General features: G+C 34.3%; 1 protein-coding gene across 1 annotated transcript in view; it reads left to right on the forward strand.

Moving 5' to 3' along the window:
* The window catches only part of LOC137654647 (uncharacterized), a 14556-nt gene extending 7220 nt beyond the window's left edge, over nucleotides 1-7336 (forward strand). The window contains exons 4-6 of the mRNA XM_068388467.1: nucleotides 956-1099; nucleotides 3813-3925; nucleotides 6507-7336. Of these exons, the coding sequence (XP_068244568.1) occupies nucleotides 956-1099; nucleotides 3813-3925; nucleotides 6507-6930 (681 nt within the window). The 3' untranslated portion in view covers nucleotides 6931-7336. The remainder of the gene's footprint in view (nucleotides 1-955; nucleotides 1100-3812; nucleotides 3926-6506) is intronic.
* The last annotated feature ends 9789 nt before the right edge of the window (nucleotides 7337-17125 follow it).

Consider the following 17125-nt stretch of genomic DNA (forward strand, 5'->3'; position numbering starts at 1 on the left):
ATATATATATATATATATAAAGCTTTTTAAAGAATTTAGCTTGGGAAAATATAGGAATTATCATGAATGGGGAATATCTCAGCAACTTAATATTCACCAATGACACAATTACTCATAGTGAATCAAGAGCGATATAGCAAAAAAACTAAACACATTTGGATGGAGATAACAAAAATGTAGGACTGAGAATGAATTTGAGTAGAATTAAAATAACGTTCAATAAAATTGCAGAGAAACAACAAATAAGAGTTATGGACGAACCTTTAGAGATTGTTAATGAATATACATAATTAGCAGAGACAAAAAGTGTTTCCTTAGGACATGATACTCAAATTAAAAGAAGGGTAAGCATGGGATAGAGACGTTTTGCTACACAAAATGAGATTATGAAATGTAAATGCCACTTCCTCTAAAAAGAAAAATTTTTAATCAGAGAGTCCTACCAGTATCAACTTATGCATCAGGAACTTAGAACCTTACTAAAGACTTAGAACATAGGATAGTTACAACTCAAAAAGCTATGGAATGAATAGTGGTGAGAATAATACTAAGTGGCAGAAAAGTAGTAAAATGGATACGAGAGCAAACTAAAGTACAGGATATTCCAACAACATGTAAGAAAAAGAAATGGGCATGGGCAGGACATATAAGGAGAATGATAGTTAATAGATGGACAAGAACAAAAGAGTGGGTTCCTAGAGATTCTGTGTTTGAGCGTGTTTATGTATAAATGCTTTATATATAAACCTAACTGTTTCCATTTGTATGAATGTAAAGATACCCAAAATCATGATAAATTATTCAGATTAAGGAAGTATTTCATAGAATATGTGAAATCCCTTGCGTGACTAATAAAACATTATACTATGAGTCTTATAATCTAAAATACAAAAAACTATATAATACTAAATGAATTCTTGACCTCTGTTCTAATGTAATGCCTTTGAAATTACAGAATGCAAGCCAATCGCTCTACTTGTTTTGGGACGAAGATAACGAAGACGACGAAGAGATCGTTCATTTGTTATCTACTATTCCAACTGTGAACTGGAATAGACCGATTTCCTTGAAAAATGGAGATCTTAGCCTCGTGCAGAAGGTAAGTTGGAGACTTTGGCTCAGTGACATGGAAAACTAAATATTTGAATTCGAAACTAAAATGTATCACTATGTTGGAAATGCAAAAACAAAATAAAAAAGATGGTCTGAGTGACGACTTCAAAAGGAATAAGCCATATGTAGTAGTGAATAAATATATACTGAAACTAAGAACAGATTCAATTTCTTAGACTTTCAGTACTCTTGTCCCCTACACCAACCCTTCTAAGATATCTTTGAAGACATACAGTAATGGACGTATAGTGGGATACATTTTGAAATTATTCCAACTCCTATTTACTATTGTTAGGATAGAGAAAAACAACAATTCAGGTTTCTTGTTATGAAATGTAAGGAAATTATAATATCGAGACAAAAAAGAAATATTTCATAATGATGATCCGAAGATTTCAGCTTGAAATATTATGCACACATTCAGTACTGATGCTGAAACACTAAAAGGGGTCCTAGATGTTAAGATTTATGGCGTAATATTCTTTACCATTCTGCATAATGATAAACTCCTTAAAATCTCTGAATGGGTAGGCACTCCTTAACAACAATGACCAATTTCTTATTTTTAAAGTATCAAGAAGAAAAAATCTGATGGTAAAAGTAGCATCAGGTTTCTTGAACTACTTAGTGTTATTCGCTTAAATCAAATTCAGGTTATAAGTTGGTGTGAAATCGGATAAATAATAATCTAGTTTTTTTGGTCGTTCCCGTTTACAGATCCATTTTAAAGTTATCCTCCACCTCCTCCATCTGCCATGCATGTTACTTTCAGAATAATATGCTTATAGATATATATGTGGGTGCCATTATGCACATAACAGATATCACTTAATTTACCTTTAAAACTTTTGTAATTTTTTTAATACTGAGCAGCTAGCATCCATGTCACTGGTACAAAACACTCAACATTGAAACATGGTGTATACTGCCATTGAGTAACAACAGAAACTCTAATATTTCTGATTTGCTGATAGACAATATAAGAACTTAATAAGTGTGCGAATGTCAAAACAAATAAAAATCGAATGTTATTTTGAATGTATTGCTTTTCTAAATGAACTTAAGCCTACCCAACACTTGCGCGCACTTTTGCCACACACTGGGGTTTTTCCCGCACTTTCACGACCAGTTCACTCCAGTTCGCGCATCGTTCACGACAAGTTCACGTGACGTTCACGCCATGGCACGAATTGGCACGCCTAGTTCACGAGAAGTTCACGACACGTTCACTCATCTTTCCGCATCATTCCACATCGTTCACGCATCGTTCACGCCAGTTCACGAATTGGCCACTCCAACCCGAGGACATTCTTGGATTGGCTTCGGAAGAGACAACAATGCTTTCTGTCAGAGACACCATTGCATTGAGGAGAAGAAACGTATCTTTTTCGTTTGTATTTTTTGTTGCCCTTTATTTTTGTTTCAATAAGAAAACATTTGATTTACATAAAAATAGCAGACATAAAATATGTACAAGTATTAAGAAAGCATTTTATTTTAACATTAAAAGCAGCAAACATGAAAAGTTTTTAAGCTGTTGATTTTAAGGTAATAGAGAAAAAAGTGTGTTGAAATAAGAAATCATTTTATTTTTACATTAAAACAGCAAACAGAAAAAAATTTGTTTTGCTCTTCATTTTAAGGTAATAAAGAAGAATAAGTATGTTGATGAAATAAAACATCATTTTATTTTTACATTCAAACAGCAAACTTAAAAATTTCTAGTGTTTATTTTTCAGTTAATTATTATTTAAAACAAAAGTTTTGGCTCTTGATTGGTAATAGAGGAAAATAAGTGTGTGCATGAAATAAGACATCATTTTATTTTTACATTCAAACAGCAAATATAAACAATTATTAGGTTTATATTTTTCTTTCCTTTTCATTAATTTTTTCGTTTCCTTTTTATTTTTCTCAATTATAAAGTAATAGAAATAGTTTGAAATAAGATATCATTTTTTTTTCACATTAAAACAGCAAATATAAAAATTTATTAGGTTTATTTTTCTTTCCTTTTCATTAATTTTTTCGTTTCCTTTTGGTTTCTCTTCATTATAAAGTTATAGAAATAGTTTGAAATAAGATATCATTTTTTTCACATTAAAACAGCAAATATAAAAATTTATTAGGTTCATTTTTCTTTCCTTTTCATTAATTTTTTCGTTTCCTTTTTGTTTCTCTCAATTATAAAGTTATAGAAATAGTTTGAAATAAGATATCATTTTCTTTTCACATTAAAACAGCAAATATAAAAACTTTATTAGGTTTATTTTTCTCTCCTTTATATTAATTTTTTCGTTTCCTTTTTGTTTCTCTTCATTATAAAGTTCACGCCACTTCCCGCATCGATCACTCCAGTTCACGCCAGTTCCCGCACTGTTCACTCCAGTTCACTCCAGTTCGCGCATCGTTCACGACTATTTGACGACTATTTTGTGCGTGCCAATGCGTGCCACAAACTTTAAACATTTCAAAGTTCTGGGCACGCATGGCACGCATGCCACGCATCGTTCCCGCACTGTTCATGACATTTTCACGACTCGTTCACGCGAGTTCGCTCATCAATGCGTGCCAGTGCGTGCCACGAATGCGTGCAAGTGTCAGGTACCCTTTACTATAAGTCTATCAAAACAAGATTTAGTAAACCAAAAGGGAGAGTTCGTGAGTCAAGAAATCAAACTAGGCCTAAATTGTTTCAGATGGACCAATTTGTGACATCCGGTTCTTTAGGGAACGGAGTTCTGAAACCGAAAGAGCCAATGTTTACCATCCAGGTTTATTCGATGCCTTCAGTTCCTATTGTAGATATGACGTAAGTAAAGATTTAGAGGTAATAAGTAAAGGTTATGGTAAGCTAATTGATTAATGAGGATTTACATGCACATTGAAATTCGTAATACACACACACATACACACAACCACACACACTCACACACACACACACATACACACACACACACACACACACTATATATATATATATATATATATATATATATATATATATATATATGTATGTGTGCGTATGTGTGTACACTTTTGAGAGCACAAAAAAATATGGTGGGGCTATTTCTTCTTTGCCACCATTATACCTACGTTAAGGGGTCGGTAGCCGGGTGTGCCTTCTCCAATTACCTTCTACTAAAGGCATCGTTTTCTACCAAATTTCTTCTCTCTATATCATCCTTCAACTTATGTCACCATCTAATTCTCTGCCTCCCTCTCAATCTTCCCCCTAAAAGGTTCCTCCTAAGCCCCCCTCCCTCCCTCCTCACCATTCCTGCTCATTGAATATCTACACCATTAAACTTGTGACGCTCTTAGCAACTCTTTAATCTGGACTATGCCTGCCATTCTCCTTAATTTATCATTTGCCAACTTTTCAAGTATTGATATTCTCATAATGCACCTTAACATTCTCATCTCTGTTCTCTCAATCTTTTCTTACTCTTTTCGTCTTGAATCCTGTTTCTGATCTTATCACTGTGCAGTAGATCTTGACATTTAGGTTGATTGGCATTTTCAGTAATTGTTTACAACACCACGCTCTCCATTTACTCCAAAATAATGCAATCCTGCAGTTCTCATCTTCTTGCACAGTAATTAGGTGGTTATTTAAATTCCCGGAAGATAACTGAGGAAGGGGGAAGGGGTTATAAAAAGAAAATAGCTCGGTTTCCTCACTAAACGACTTGGAACTGACACGTCAACATAGCGACCAAACAGAATTCGTGATGCCAGCGTACATAAACAGAAGTTCGTGATGCCAGAGTACATTTGATATACTATATAATCAAAATATACTTAATAAAAAATGGAGTGATTACTCAAAAGCGTCACTATTTGTAAATTGCATATTTTATGGACACTTTTGATTAATTTAATCCATTTTTCATAAAGTATATTTTGAAAATACAGTATATCAATTGTACACTGGCACCATGAACTTCTGTTTATATACGCTGGCATCACAAATTCTGTTTGGTTGACTATGTTGACGTGTCAGTTCCAAGTCGTTTGTTTGGTGATGAAACCGAGCTATTTTCTTTTTATAACCCCTTCCCCCTTCCTCAACATATCTTGCTAATTATTGCTTTCCCAGAATTTAAATAACCAACTAATTACTGTGCAAGAAGATGAGAACTGCAGGATTGCATTATTTTGAAGTAAATGGAGAGCGTGGTGTTGTAAATAATTACCGCATTTTCTTATCACATACTACTCCCGCTACCTCTCTCCACTTTCTCCAGGCTGCTTTTATCCTACTATTAACTTCATCCTCACATTCTCTCTCTTGACTTATAGTAAATCCCAAGTATCTAGTATTTTACTTTCTTGTATGGCTATCCTGCCCCTGTCGTCCTTAATGCTCGCCATAACATCAAACTTGTCTATATTTACCATTTAGCCACCCATCTCCAAAGTCTCTTACCCCTCTACAACTCTTTTCTGTAAATCTCTCTCATTTTCAGCAGTATTCACCAAATCATCTGTATATAGCAACTCCCACAACATGCCATTTCAGATCTCTTCACTTAACACATCTATGACCAGCACAAATTAAAATTGGCTTAATGCTCACCCCTGAGGTAATCCAACGACAACTTCAAAAGTTTTTCTTTCCCCAACTGCTGTTATTAATTTGTCCTTGTTCTTTTGTACATAATCTCTACCATTCTTACCAACGTTTCTGGAACTTTTCTCTTCCTTAAACACCCAAGCATCATTTCTCTTGGAATTCTATCATAAGCCTTCTCTAGATCTATAAAACACAAAAGAGCTTCTGCTTTCCCTCTATTCTCTCTTTTTTCTTTCAATTCAATACTCTGGAGGATCTGGTTCTTTCCCATTTTCTATTTTACACAATGCCCGCTTCGTTTCTCTATTTTGTATCTTCATCACTGGCCCCTCTACCCTTTGCGTTTCTCCTAGCTTCTATCTCAGTTTCTGCATTCAATAGTTGTTCAAAATATTCTCTCCACCTCCACTTCATGGCATCATCTCTACGCAATAAATTTCCATCTCTATCCTTGAAGACTCTCAGTTGCCCCAAATGCTGTCTTTGCCTTTTCCTCTAAGTTCAACCTTTCCAGTCGTCTCTTACAATCCTCCTAAATTGCACTCACTAAATATTCTTAAGCAATTCCTCTTATTCACGAAATAATTCAGGTAAAAGGTCGAAATGAGACAGAGAGAGAGAGAGAGAGAGAGAGAGAGAGAGAGAGAGAGAGAGAGACCTATTAGATTTTTTCCGCCACTTTAATAGTCAGTTGATACTTATGACCCTATGTTGAGAGCAGTATATGAAAGATGTAATTCTTCTTAAGAAAATTACCTTGGATATAGAATTCTCTCCACATTCACACGATGAAATAAACCTTTCATGTTTCCAGACTTCCCAACGGCTTTGAACTCCGAGATCTCACCGAGGAACACGCGGAATTCATCCGGGAACACTGGCAATACAAGCACGCCATTCCACTTGACAGTTACAGACTTATGCGTAAAATACTTCCAGGCATTGGAGTATTCAAGACTGGCGATGGAAATGACAGCGAGATCACGAAGATGTCCAAGGAGCCGGTGGCCTGGGCTCAACTCTCTTCCTATAATATGTACACACATACGTTTACTTTGCCCCAGTACCGTCGACTTGGTTTAGCCTCTGTAGCTACACTGGCGCTTGCTAAAAGGTCCTTAGAGCTTACAGGCATAGCTCTTTCAGGCATTGTCCCTGGTAACGAGTTATCTATTAACATGCATGCGAAATTAGGCTTCAAGCTAATTACTATTGTGGCCCATAAATCCTATAATTAAGCTACATTTCATCAACGATTATCTACAAGAATCATAACACAGAAAGCAAATCGTGACGAGATATTTCGTTTTATGATACTATTCTAAATTTAAGTAAATGCTATAAGATTACCAAATGATATTATCTCCTCTTAAGCGATTAAATGAGTTAAGATAAAGATATCATTGATAGGGAGTAGATTTCTGAAATATTCTGAGTCTTGGCTTTTAATGGGGTTGACCATTGTTTTTCCATTGGTTTCAAATGTTAATTTCTGGTAGCTTGGAATGTCTTGTGGAAGCATTTAACTTAGAAAATATTATGTCGCCATTCTTAAAAACCCATTTCTTATATTTTTCTTTCAAAATTACATTCTCAATAAAACCATGCTAACTAATTTGGTTATGACACAGCATCCAATACATGTGTTGAAAGATTACATAATAATAAAAAAAGGACCGTTCCTTCAATATAATAAGTATTTTTTTTTCCAAAGTGTGCAAACAGTAATAACGACAATGCTCCTTGTAGGTTCTAGTTAGCTTTAATTCATGATTAATCTTAGGTGTAAGGATCTCTTCCTTCATCCTCTTGAGTTCCTAAGAGAAACTGGTTGATATTAGTGCACACCTTCCCATCAGCTCCACACATGCACATCACTGAGCAGTTGATGTCCTGAGATCGGCAGGGTCAGTGGGGCATCATGCAACTGGTCTTCTTGTACCCTCATTTGATGAGATGAGTAACTGTTGTTAGAGCTGGAAGATCCCTTGTTGAGACTGGCACTTGTCTATCCCCTTCTTCCTCCTACCCATGGGTTGATGCTAGTGGTAACTGAGAGTGGGGAATACCATGCATGGTCTTGTGATCAGCTCAGGCCATAGCTTCATGTAAGCCTCCTCGTGTTGAAGGCAACCTCTGAGCTTCTAATTGTTTCCTAGTGAAAATATTCCCGTGATATCATTAACATCCATCAAAGTTGTATCCAGTTTATAGATCTGGCAAACAAATATCTCAATGGTATATTCAGTTACAACTCCCAGCTCCTTGAGGGTTCCAAGGGCAACAAATAGAAATATCATCTCTGCGGAGCATCTACTTAGTGCCTCCTAACAGATAAGCTTCCCCTTACCAAAAAAATTGGCCTGTTATGACTGCTCCGGAGAAAACATGAAATCCTAGTAAGGCTTCAGCCTTTGCAGCCCAAAATGTATTCACTCATCGGGCCCCAGGGGGATTACTCTTTTCTAGTTCCCTACACCAGTGACAAAATATATATTCTTGCAGGGGTGATGGTAATAGTGAATTGCAAGAACCAATAAATCGGTGTCAGGTGACTGAATATAAATTTTTGTTGTTCCTCTTTGAGCATCATCCAGACTTGAGATAATAAATCTTGTGTCAGTTTCTTTATGGGAGTAGCAGATATATTGAACATGCTTAGAGTTTTAGAGCAACATCTGCTGTGAAATAGGTATGATGACTGTGTACCTACTCTCAAAATGGAGCACTTACTTTGCAAAATAAACCATCAGTTCATTTTTGGTTGTAGTTATGGAAAAGAACTGTTTCGGTGACATATTACCAACTGGTGTGTTGTCAGCAACATGAAAAGTAGTTGCTGGCTTGCCACCCCTGGCTTCTCGCTCTTTTGAGCTCATTCGGTGAAGTAGGAAAATCATAGTGGTCAAAGATTCGATGGACCTCATCATAGTTGCTGCACTTGCTGCTCAATGTGGCTGTGAAGTGGTCAGTTACCTTTCTGGTTGGCAATAAAGCATTGTTATTAGTGACATGCTTTGGCTGCAGATCACCACCAGATTTTTTAGCAGCTCCTCAAGTAAAGCCATCAGCTATGGCGTGAGTAGACAGCAATCATCATTCAAGACAATAATGACCTATCATCCTTGAGCCCAACTTCCTGATCATCCAGTTGGTGCTTCTATGATTTCATTGTACTTTTCTACATCTTAAGTTGAACCTTCTTCCAAGAGATGAAGAAATGGCACATCTGCTTCTTTGTACTTTGACTTGAAGTAATACATAATTTTCTGACTTGCGGCTAGAACATCTCGATGAATGGTGGCAGAATGGACTATCTCTCTTTCAATACTTGTAGCTGCTACAACCAATCAGTGAATGAAAGCACAAAGTGCTTCGGAAACATGATTTTCATCATTGTGCATTTCTCATTTGAATTACCATAGTTGCTTGGGCTTGGAAGTTATAGCAGCTCGGAGAACAGAAGCACTCTCAAAAAAATACCAGATGTCACTTTCAGTGGTCTTCGGCATAGCATCCTACATGGTTGCATCTTGAACAGCTGTAGTGAAGACAAGATCAGACTCATTACGTCGATTTTGTTTCATGAAATGGACATCATTAAATTGAGAGGTGATTTTCTCCTTGGTATCTCATGTCGATGGTTTTGTGTGTAAGCCATTTGATTGCAGCATACTAGAGTAGGCAGACTTGAGGTTAGTCATGTTGAGAACTTCCCCAACATGTAGTGGACTGTGAACCAAGCTGGAAAACTCTATGTCTTAGACTACTTTGCAAATACTATCTTCTTGCTATGTATGTTCTTTGTCCTAACTGCTGCTGGCTGCCCCTCACTGGCCATTCTGAACTCAGCATGGAAGGTGATACTTAACATCAATGGCATGAGCATCATCCTCGGTAATAGCTACAATCAGCTCCACCTTCGAATTCTGATTCTTTTGCATTTGTTTCCCTGCACTGAATGTTCACATCTCTTGCCCTGGCTCTACGTATTCTTATTGGCAGAAGAAACACAAGATTACATTGAAAGATGTTGCTGAACGTCTCAAATGAGAGGTCTTGTTTTCATCAGACTCTGGTACACTAATGGCAGCTACAGAAGAAGGTTGTTCACGTCTCTTTTGAAGATGCTGACTCTCTCCTTGCTAACTGAACTGGCGTTCTGAAATCATACCTTGGCACGTTCTAGGTGGCCAATGTAAAATGTTGGCACATAACATTTTCTGCATCACTTTACTTTCTTTTCTTTCAGATCGGTGTGAATATCTCCTTGAAATTGTCTCCTTATCTGTGAGTATTCAACATTTACGGACTGTCCTCTTTCATGTACCAACTGGAGGAAATTAAAATATGCTTCCTCTGATGGTTCAGTTACTAGACCACAAATGTGTGGCCGCTGACACTGAGTGCACAGTTTGAAATCATTGTGTTCTTACTAGTGCTTGGTTCCATCGTATGACTGCTTGATGCAACACACCAAATTTAGGACCCCTTGTGGTATATATATATATATATATATATATATATATACATATATATATATATATATATATATGTATATATATATACAGTATATTATATATATATATATATATATATATATATATATATATATATATATATATATATATATATATATATATATATATGGATATATCTATATATATTTATCTAAGGCCTTAACTATTATGTACAAAAGTCAGAAAATGAGAACCGTCATTGGTTATTTTCCTGAAATGCTAAAAGTGACATATACAGACAACCAAGCATTCTGCAATGAAGACATTGGTAGTTCTGAATAAATATTTGCACAGAAACACTTTCGATAAACACAATTTAAGATTATGGAACCTTAGACCTCAAATTGAAACTTATTTAACGCAGCTTTTGGCCAAATTTGACTTTTCAACTTTGTTGTTTCCTTAACGTCACATGAGCAATGCTAAAAACATATTCAAAATGGTCGTAAAAATTAACATTTAATATCAAGTGGAACCCTAGTTTGTTACAACACCAAACCCCCCCCCCCCCCCACCACCACCACTACTACCCATTTTTAATAGTAAATTGATCAATTGATAGTTATCAATGACGTCTCAAAAACTGATGTAGCATAATCTAGGTAATACTCAAATCTAAACAGACAGTTGAGGTATATTTAAGGTTGAATTCTTATTACACATTAAAACAAGCATAAATCCCTGAACTGTTTCTTTTCCTATATGTGTGCACTTGTTTACGGTAACCAGACTAATTGTCACGAATTATGAAAAGCATAAAACTACTGATATGGTCTAATAAATTATATAATTACGAAACTATGGCATGTTAAATGTCTGTCAGACAATTAGTATTTTATTTATCATTTTCCTTTATTTCTTTTCCTCACTGGGATATTTTTCCCCGTTGAAATCATTGGGCTTATGGCATCATGCTTTTCCTACTAGGGTTATATCTTATCTAATAATAATAATAATAATAATAATAATAATAATGTACACCGATGGTCATCCCAGCAAGAAAGTTCATTGTTATTGAAAACACCAGAAATTCAGGTTTCCCATCAGCTTCAGATACGATTCTTTTGTGGCAGAATACAACGATTCTTTCAATAATGATAAAAAAAAAAAAAAACAGTATTTGGAGGAGGGGTTTAAATTGCTGATTCTTTCCTTTCCTTGATTAGACCCCCTAGGATAAAGAACAAGCTCGTGGTTAAATGATTAGAGAGAGAGAGAGAGAGAGAGAGAGAGAGAGAGAGAGAGAGAGAGAGAGAGAGAGAGAGAGAGAAGGACGTTCTAATTGCGAAAGAATTACAGTAATTTAACTCTTTACATTATCGGTGCCCACTCCACATGCTCAGTATTCATGGCATGGAAGACAGTAGTATAAAGATTTGCAAACCACCCCAGGAGTCATTACCATTATAATGGACATTAGGTGGAAAGAATTAAGTAGGAAGTGTAAAGCATAAAAATTAAGGTTTAGAATAATGTTCAGAACACTAAGAAGGTAAGTATATTATTAGAACAATAAGAAAGCTAAGAAGTGAAAAGAAAATTACTCCCTGCTCTTCTATTTTTTTTTTTTTTTTTTTTGGTCAGTAACGTTTTTTTGTGTGTGTGTGTGTGTGTGTGTGTGTGTGTTCAAGTTTATCGAGCAAAGATTAGTTCTCTTTCATCCAGCAAAGTCTAGCGCGGGCAAGAATTGCCAGTGAGTTACTCTCTTCAAAACTAGGAAACTTTGAGTGGTGAGATTAGATCAATTGTCCTTAATCTTAAATTGTATAAAGAATAAAAGAAATCTTGAAATTAACAATGTATCTTTTATCAAATTTATATTTAAATTGTACCGACAGTTTCTTCAAAATTTATGTTATCTTGCAAGATCATTTTTCTTAAAGATGCAGGTTACAGCAGTTACATAATTTTTTACTCAAATTACGTTAATGGAAGTACATCTCTCTCTCTCTCTCTCTCTCTCTCTCTCTCTCTCTCTCTCCAATATACTATAAACGTTATATTGTGGTCCAAGCTTCTTATATCTTTATCATTCATATTCCTAATCAATCTCCTGATTTTTGAAAGTGATTCAATTCATGCTATCCTTGTGACTTGAAATATAATACATATTTTTGGAACCTCGTGAACAAATATTATGATCATGTGATATTAATCAATAATTTTCCAAAACTTAGAACAGGAGAAGAAATATTATTAAGGCTTATCTAATGTCCCAGGATCTGGCACATGTATTAACTAAATAATTTCATGGAAATTCCCAGAATGACTCAATGATACAGATCTGATATTCTAAGACCGCCCTTCGGTCAAGGTTTTCATTGAATAATATGGCTTCCAATATACACAAAGCCCAAAAGCAGATCATTTGTATTCAAGACAAATTCTTGACATAAAAATGCCTCTTTTATGCAAAGGATCTTACTCGTTATTCCAAGAGTTTTCTTAAAGAATTGATCTCGTTCTTTTCCTTTCTAAAGTCCCTTTTTTACTGAGTCCACATCATTATATTCTATCTTTTCATGTTCTACCCTTTTTACCTTCAGAGGTAATTTTATCTAAATATTTGCGGTCTTTAAAGCATAAAGACACAATGGGGAGAAAGGAATAAAAATGTCAGGGATGCAAGAAAAGATCAAAGACTTTTGAACGAGATGAAAAGAATGAAATACAGAAAGAAGAAGAACTGGATGCTGCGAAGAAAGGGAAATGAAATCTCTTGGCGGTAGCTCAGATCTTTTTATTCACGGAAGGATTATTTCAAAATCCACCATGGAATTTGCGTTGTGTTGTCAGTGAATATATTTCAAAAGAATTGCTGTAAGAGAAATAAAATTCGGCGTCATGAATTGTGGCTCTTCCTTTTTGCAATGAATACTGTACTTGTCCTTCCTGTTGTTAGAGTCAAAAAGCTAATCGTATTGAATTATCAGCAACTGAAGTTTGCTGGAGTTTGTCATCGAGATATTATCTTGTGATGTTTTGTCCAGATTTCCCTTGTTAAGAAAGATATAAAAATCTAGTTAATATATGTTGCAAATATATACAATACTTTTCTCTATTTCTCTATTTATGTTAAACCTTTTCTTTACTTTCTTTTAATTTTCACCAATCATTCTATTTAAGATAAAATTTTAATATTTGATTCTCTAACTGTTGACATTTTTCTTTGAAAACTGATTTTCATCCAAGGCTAATTATATTCTTATCACCCAAACTAATCATACATCATCTTCCCTTCTCCCATTTGTCACTTTTTACACCATGAACAGCTTATGTTTAGCATTAAATGTCTTTAAAGGTAGACAATAAAAAATCAAATACCAGTGCAATATAAACATTTGCTTTACTGAAATATTCTACCAAAGGATCAACCTATCACATAAAATCTTTCTCATTCAATAATTTTTCTTTCCCCTTTTATTTAAAATCTAAATATCAAAAGCTTCTTATGGTCAAAATATCTAAAACACTTGCTGTACAATTAATTTATTTAGTTATTTTCCCTCCAGAAATAAGTACCTTCCAAGAAATATAATTGTGTGTCAAGGAATGCCTGACAGCATCTACTTTCCCCTGCAAGCCTCACGTAGGCTAAATATATTGCAGGTCCTTCGAAATCTTTAATGGCACCATTACTTGAAGTTCCTACGAGGTTTTCTGACCATCGTCCTTTAGCCTGTCTCCTGCCAGTAGCAAGACCGTTAGTCAACATACTTTGGAAGGGTAAGGTGCAATAGACTTTTATCAGGTGGGGTTTATATCAATCTATTTTATCAATAATGCCCATCCAAACACATTACAATTGAAGCCACAATATACAAATACTCTTCCACAACAAATATATATTTATTCGACGTTAATAACAGATATTAGCTATTATCTTTTACTGAACTGGCATTTTCGTTTGTTTAAAAGGTTATTACTCGTAGAAAATAAACCAATATATCGTATGGAATGTATAGAGCAAAAACTAATTCATAACTGATGTTGAAAAACATTTACCAAAAGACACCTCCTCTTCTAGTAAGAGTAATAATATGGTTTTCTTACTATTTTACAGTTATTAATGATAATAAATTTATTTGATGAAGCCATGTACTATGGAAAGGAAATTTTGATATTTTTCTTAATGGACATTTGAATATATTTATAGCAAACTGACCAAAATGGGGCTAATTAAATGAAGATATACTAGGAAAGAATATAAAATGAAGAAAAATATATAAATATACGTAATTCTCAAATCCAAATTAACAGAGCAACTTGTAAGTAATTTCTATTATACAATTATATTATTATCTATTAGAGATAGACAAAAAGACCCACGAAAAATTAGGCGTATTTCGGAAGATGAAATCTCTCATGAATGCATTGTGCTTCAGCAGAATCGTATGCGGAGGGAGTTAGCTTTCTAAGAATAAGAAAAAGTTTGAATTATGTTTGAATTTCCTTTCTTGAGCTATTATGCAAAGGACAAAGACTCCAGAGGACACAACGAGAACCTTTTTCCTAGAAACAGGATCACCGAAGGAAAGGAATCAGAGAAAAATGAGTTTGGAGTTGATAATTAAATTCGCGATTTTTATAATACATTAAGAAGATCAGGGCATCTCCAAGTATGATTAAATTCCCGCTTTTATAAAAGAAGGCATAGTGATTTTACTTATGTGAATAAGCGTTATCTCTCTCTCTCTCTCTCTCTCTCTCTCTCTCTCTCTCTCTCTCTCTCTCTCTCTCTCTCTCTCTCTCTCTCTCTCTATCTCTCTCTTTCTTGACGACTGGTTCCATAAAGAGATGTTTTTATTAGCTAACTAATTTTTTTTTTAGATTTCGAGATCCAGCGAGAATTATTGGTATTATCATAACATTTCAGGTTGATTTAAACGAAATCGTCGAACATTTCCCAACACAGAGCCAGTAAAGCTATGATCAGTAGTATTGTGATTATTATCATCATCATTTTTGTTATGGTCAGCTATATCAAAACAGAGATTATTTAACATCTGCTTTAATTTTCGATTTTTTTAGTGATTAATTTAGCATATAAAATAGCTAATCAATAACAGCGGAAGAAAATGATAGCCAGAAAACAACAATTTCTACTGCATATTTAAGATCAATGAAAATATTTACAATATTTTATAAGATTCATAAAATAGTAAAAGTTCACCTATTAATAATATTCTACACAAATTCGTGAAGTAATAAAGGCCTGTGATAGACAATCTCGATTATTTGAGCCTCAAATGACGTCAACAACGACGATTTCTGAAGTTTTGCAACGAATTTCGAAAGAGTTTTCTAATGTGAAAATGATAATCAGGAACACAGTCTATGATGATATCCAATCTTCCAAGATTTCCTTATTTTCTTTGAAAATCACCAGCGTTGTAAAAATGGATGTAAATATACATCGTCACAAGTGTCATAAAAAATGTCAGTCTTAATTCAGTAATGGTTGTAGCAAGTCTCGTCTTAAATGCCTGGTCTGTATTCTTTATATATGAGAGACCTGTTTTTTTGTAAAACGCAAGAAGGTTCAAGGCAAACTATATCACGTAATGTCTGAAGGCTTACAGGGCACTTATGAATGGCAGAGACAACCGACGGTGACATTACCCTGTCAAGCAGGACATTTCCTTAGAGAATGACCGCATATAAATATGATCAGCACCCAAGCCCCCTCTCCACCCAAGCTAGGACCAAGGAGGGCCGGGCAATGGCAGCTGATGATTCAGCAGATAGCCCTAGAGGCTCCCCCAAACGACCCCCATCTTTACCTTACATGAATGGTGAGGTTGGAGCAACCGAAGGAACTAACAAGTTTGAGCGGGACTCGAACCCCAGTCTGGCGATCACCAGTCAGGACGTTACCACATAGGCCACCACAACCTCATTAATAAAAATGGCTTCGTCAGGAAAATTTCGAGATATTACTAAAGAGTCTTGTCTAGAATACGACACCTTTGATTTAAATATCGTTACAATGTTCCAAAATGTGCATCAACTTGTAATATTTCAAAATAAACTTTTATTACAAGACCCATAACATAATATGTTGAGTCCCTTGTTAGGCTGGGAGGAACGTAGAGAGGAAAGGTCCCCTTTTTTTTCATTTGTTTGATGTCGGCTACTCCTCAAAATTTGGGGAAGTGCCTTGGTATATGTGTGTATGTATATATATATATATATATATATATATATATATATATATATATATATATATATATATATATATATATATATATATATATATATATATATATATATATGTATATATATATATATATTTATATTTATATATATATATATACATTTATATATATATATATATATATATATATATATATATATATATATATATATATATATATATTTATATTTATATATATATATATATTTTTTATATATATATATATATATATATATATATATATATATATATATATATATATATACATATACATACATTATATATATATATATATATATATATATATATATATATATATATATAATGTAACTATAAATATAGATAGATATATAGATAAATACAGATATATACTAAAATCTCCTGAGAAAAGTATTTGAATGATAAGTTGTATATCTTTAATCAAATAGATATTCATAGTTGTTTAACATCGCAGGTATCATTTTCTATGTTCGTTTGTTACCGTTAGTGGTAATTAAGTAGTTAACCTTAACCTGTCTGTTAGTTTTTATTTCGCAAATATCATATTTGCTGCCATATTTTAGCACGTGATTACTTTGAAATGTGTGTTCGGATACAATGCATACTATCGATAAAAAGGAATTAAAATAACGTTTTAAAGGATATAGAACAGGGTTGTTTATCATACCCAACTAAATGCTACCGGGGTAATGATGGTCCAGTGGTAACGTCCTTGTC

The sequence above is a fragment of the Palaemon carinicauda genome, chromosome 15 (assembly GCF_036898095.1).
Source record: "Palaemon carinicauda isolate YSFRI2023 chromosome 15, ASM3689809v2, whole genome shotgun sequence".
Taxonomy (NCBI): Eukaryota; Metazoa; Arthropoda; class Malacostraca; order Decapoda; family Palaemonidae; genus Palaemon; species Palaemon carinicauda.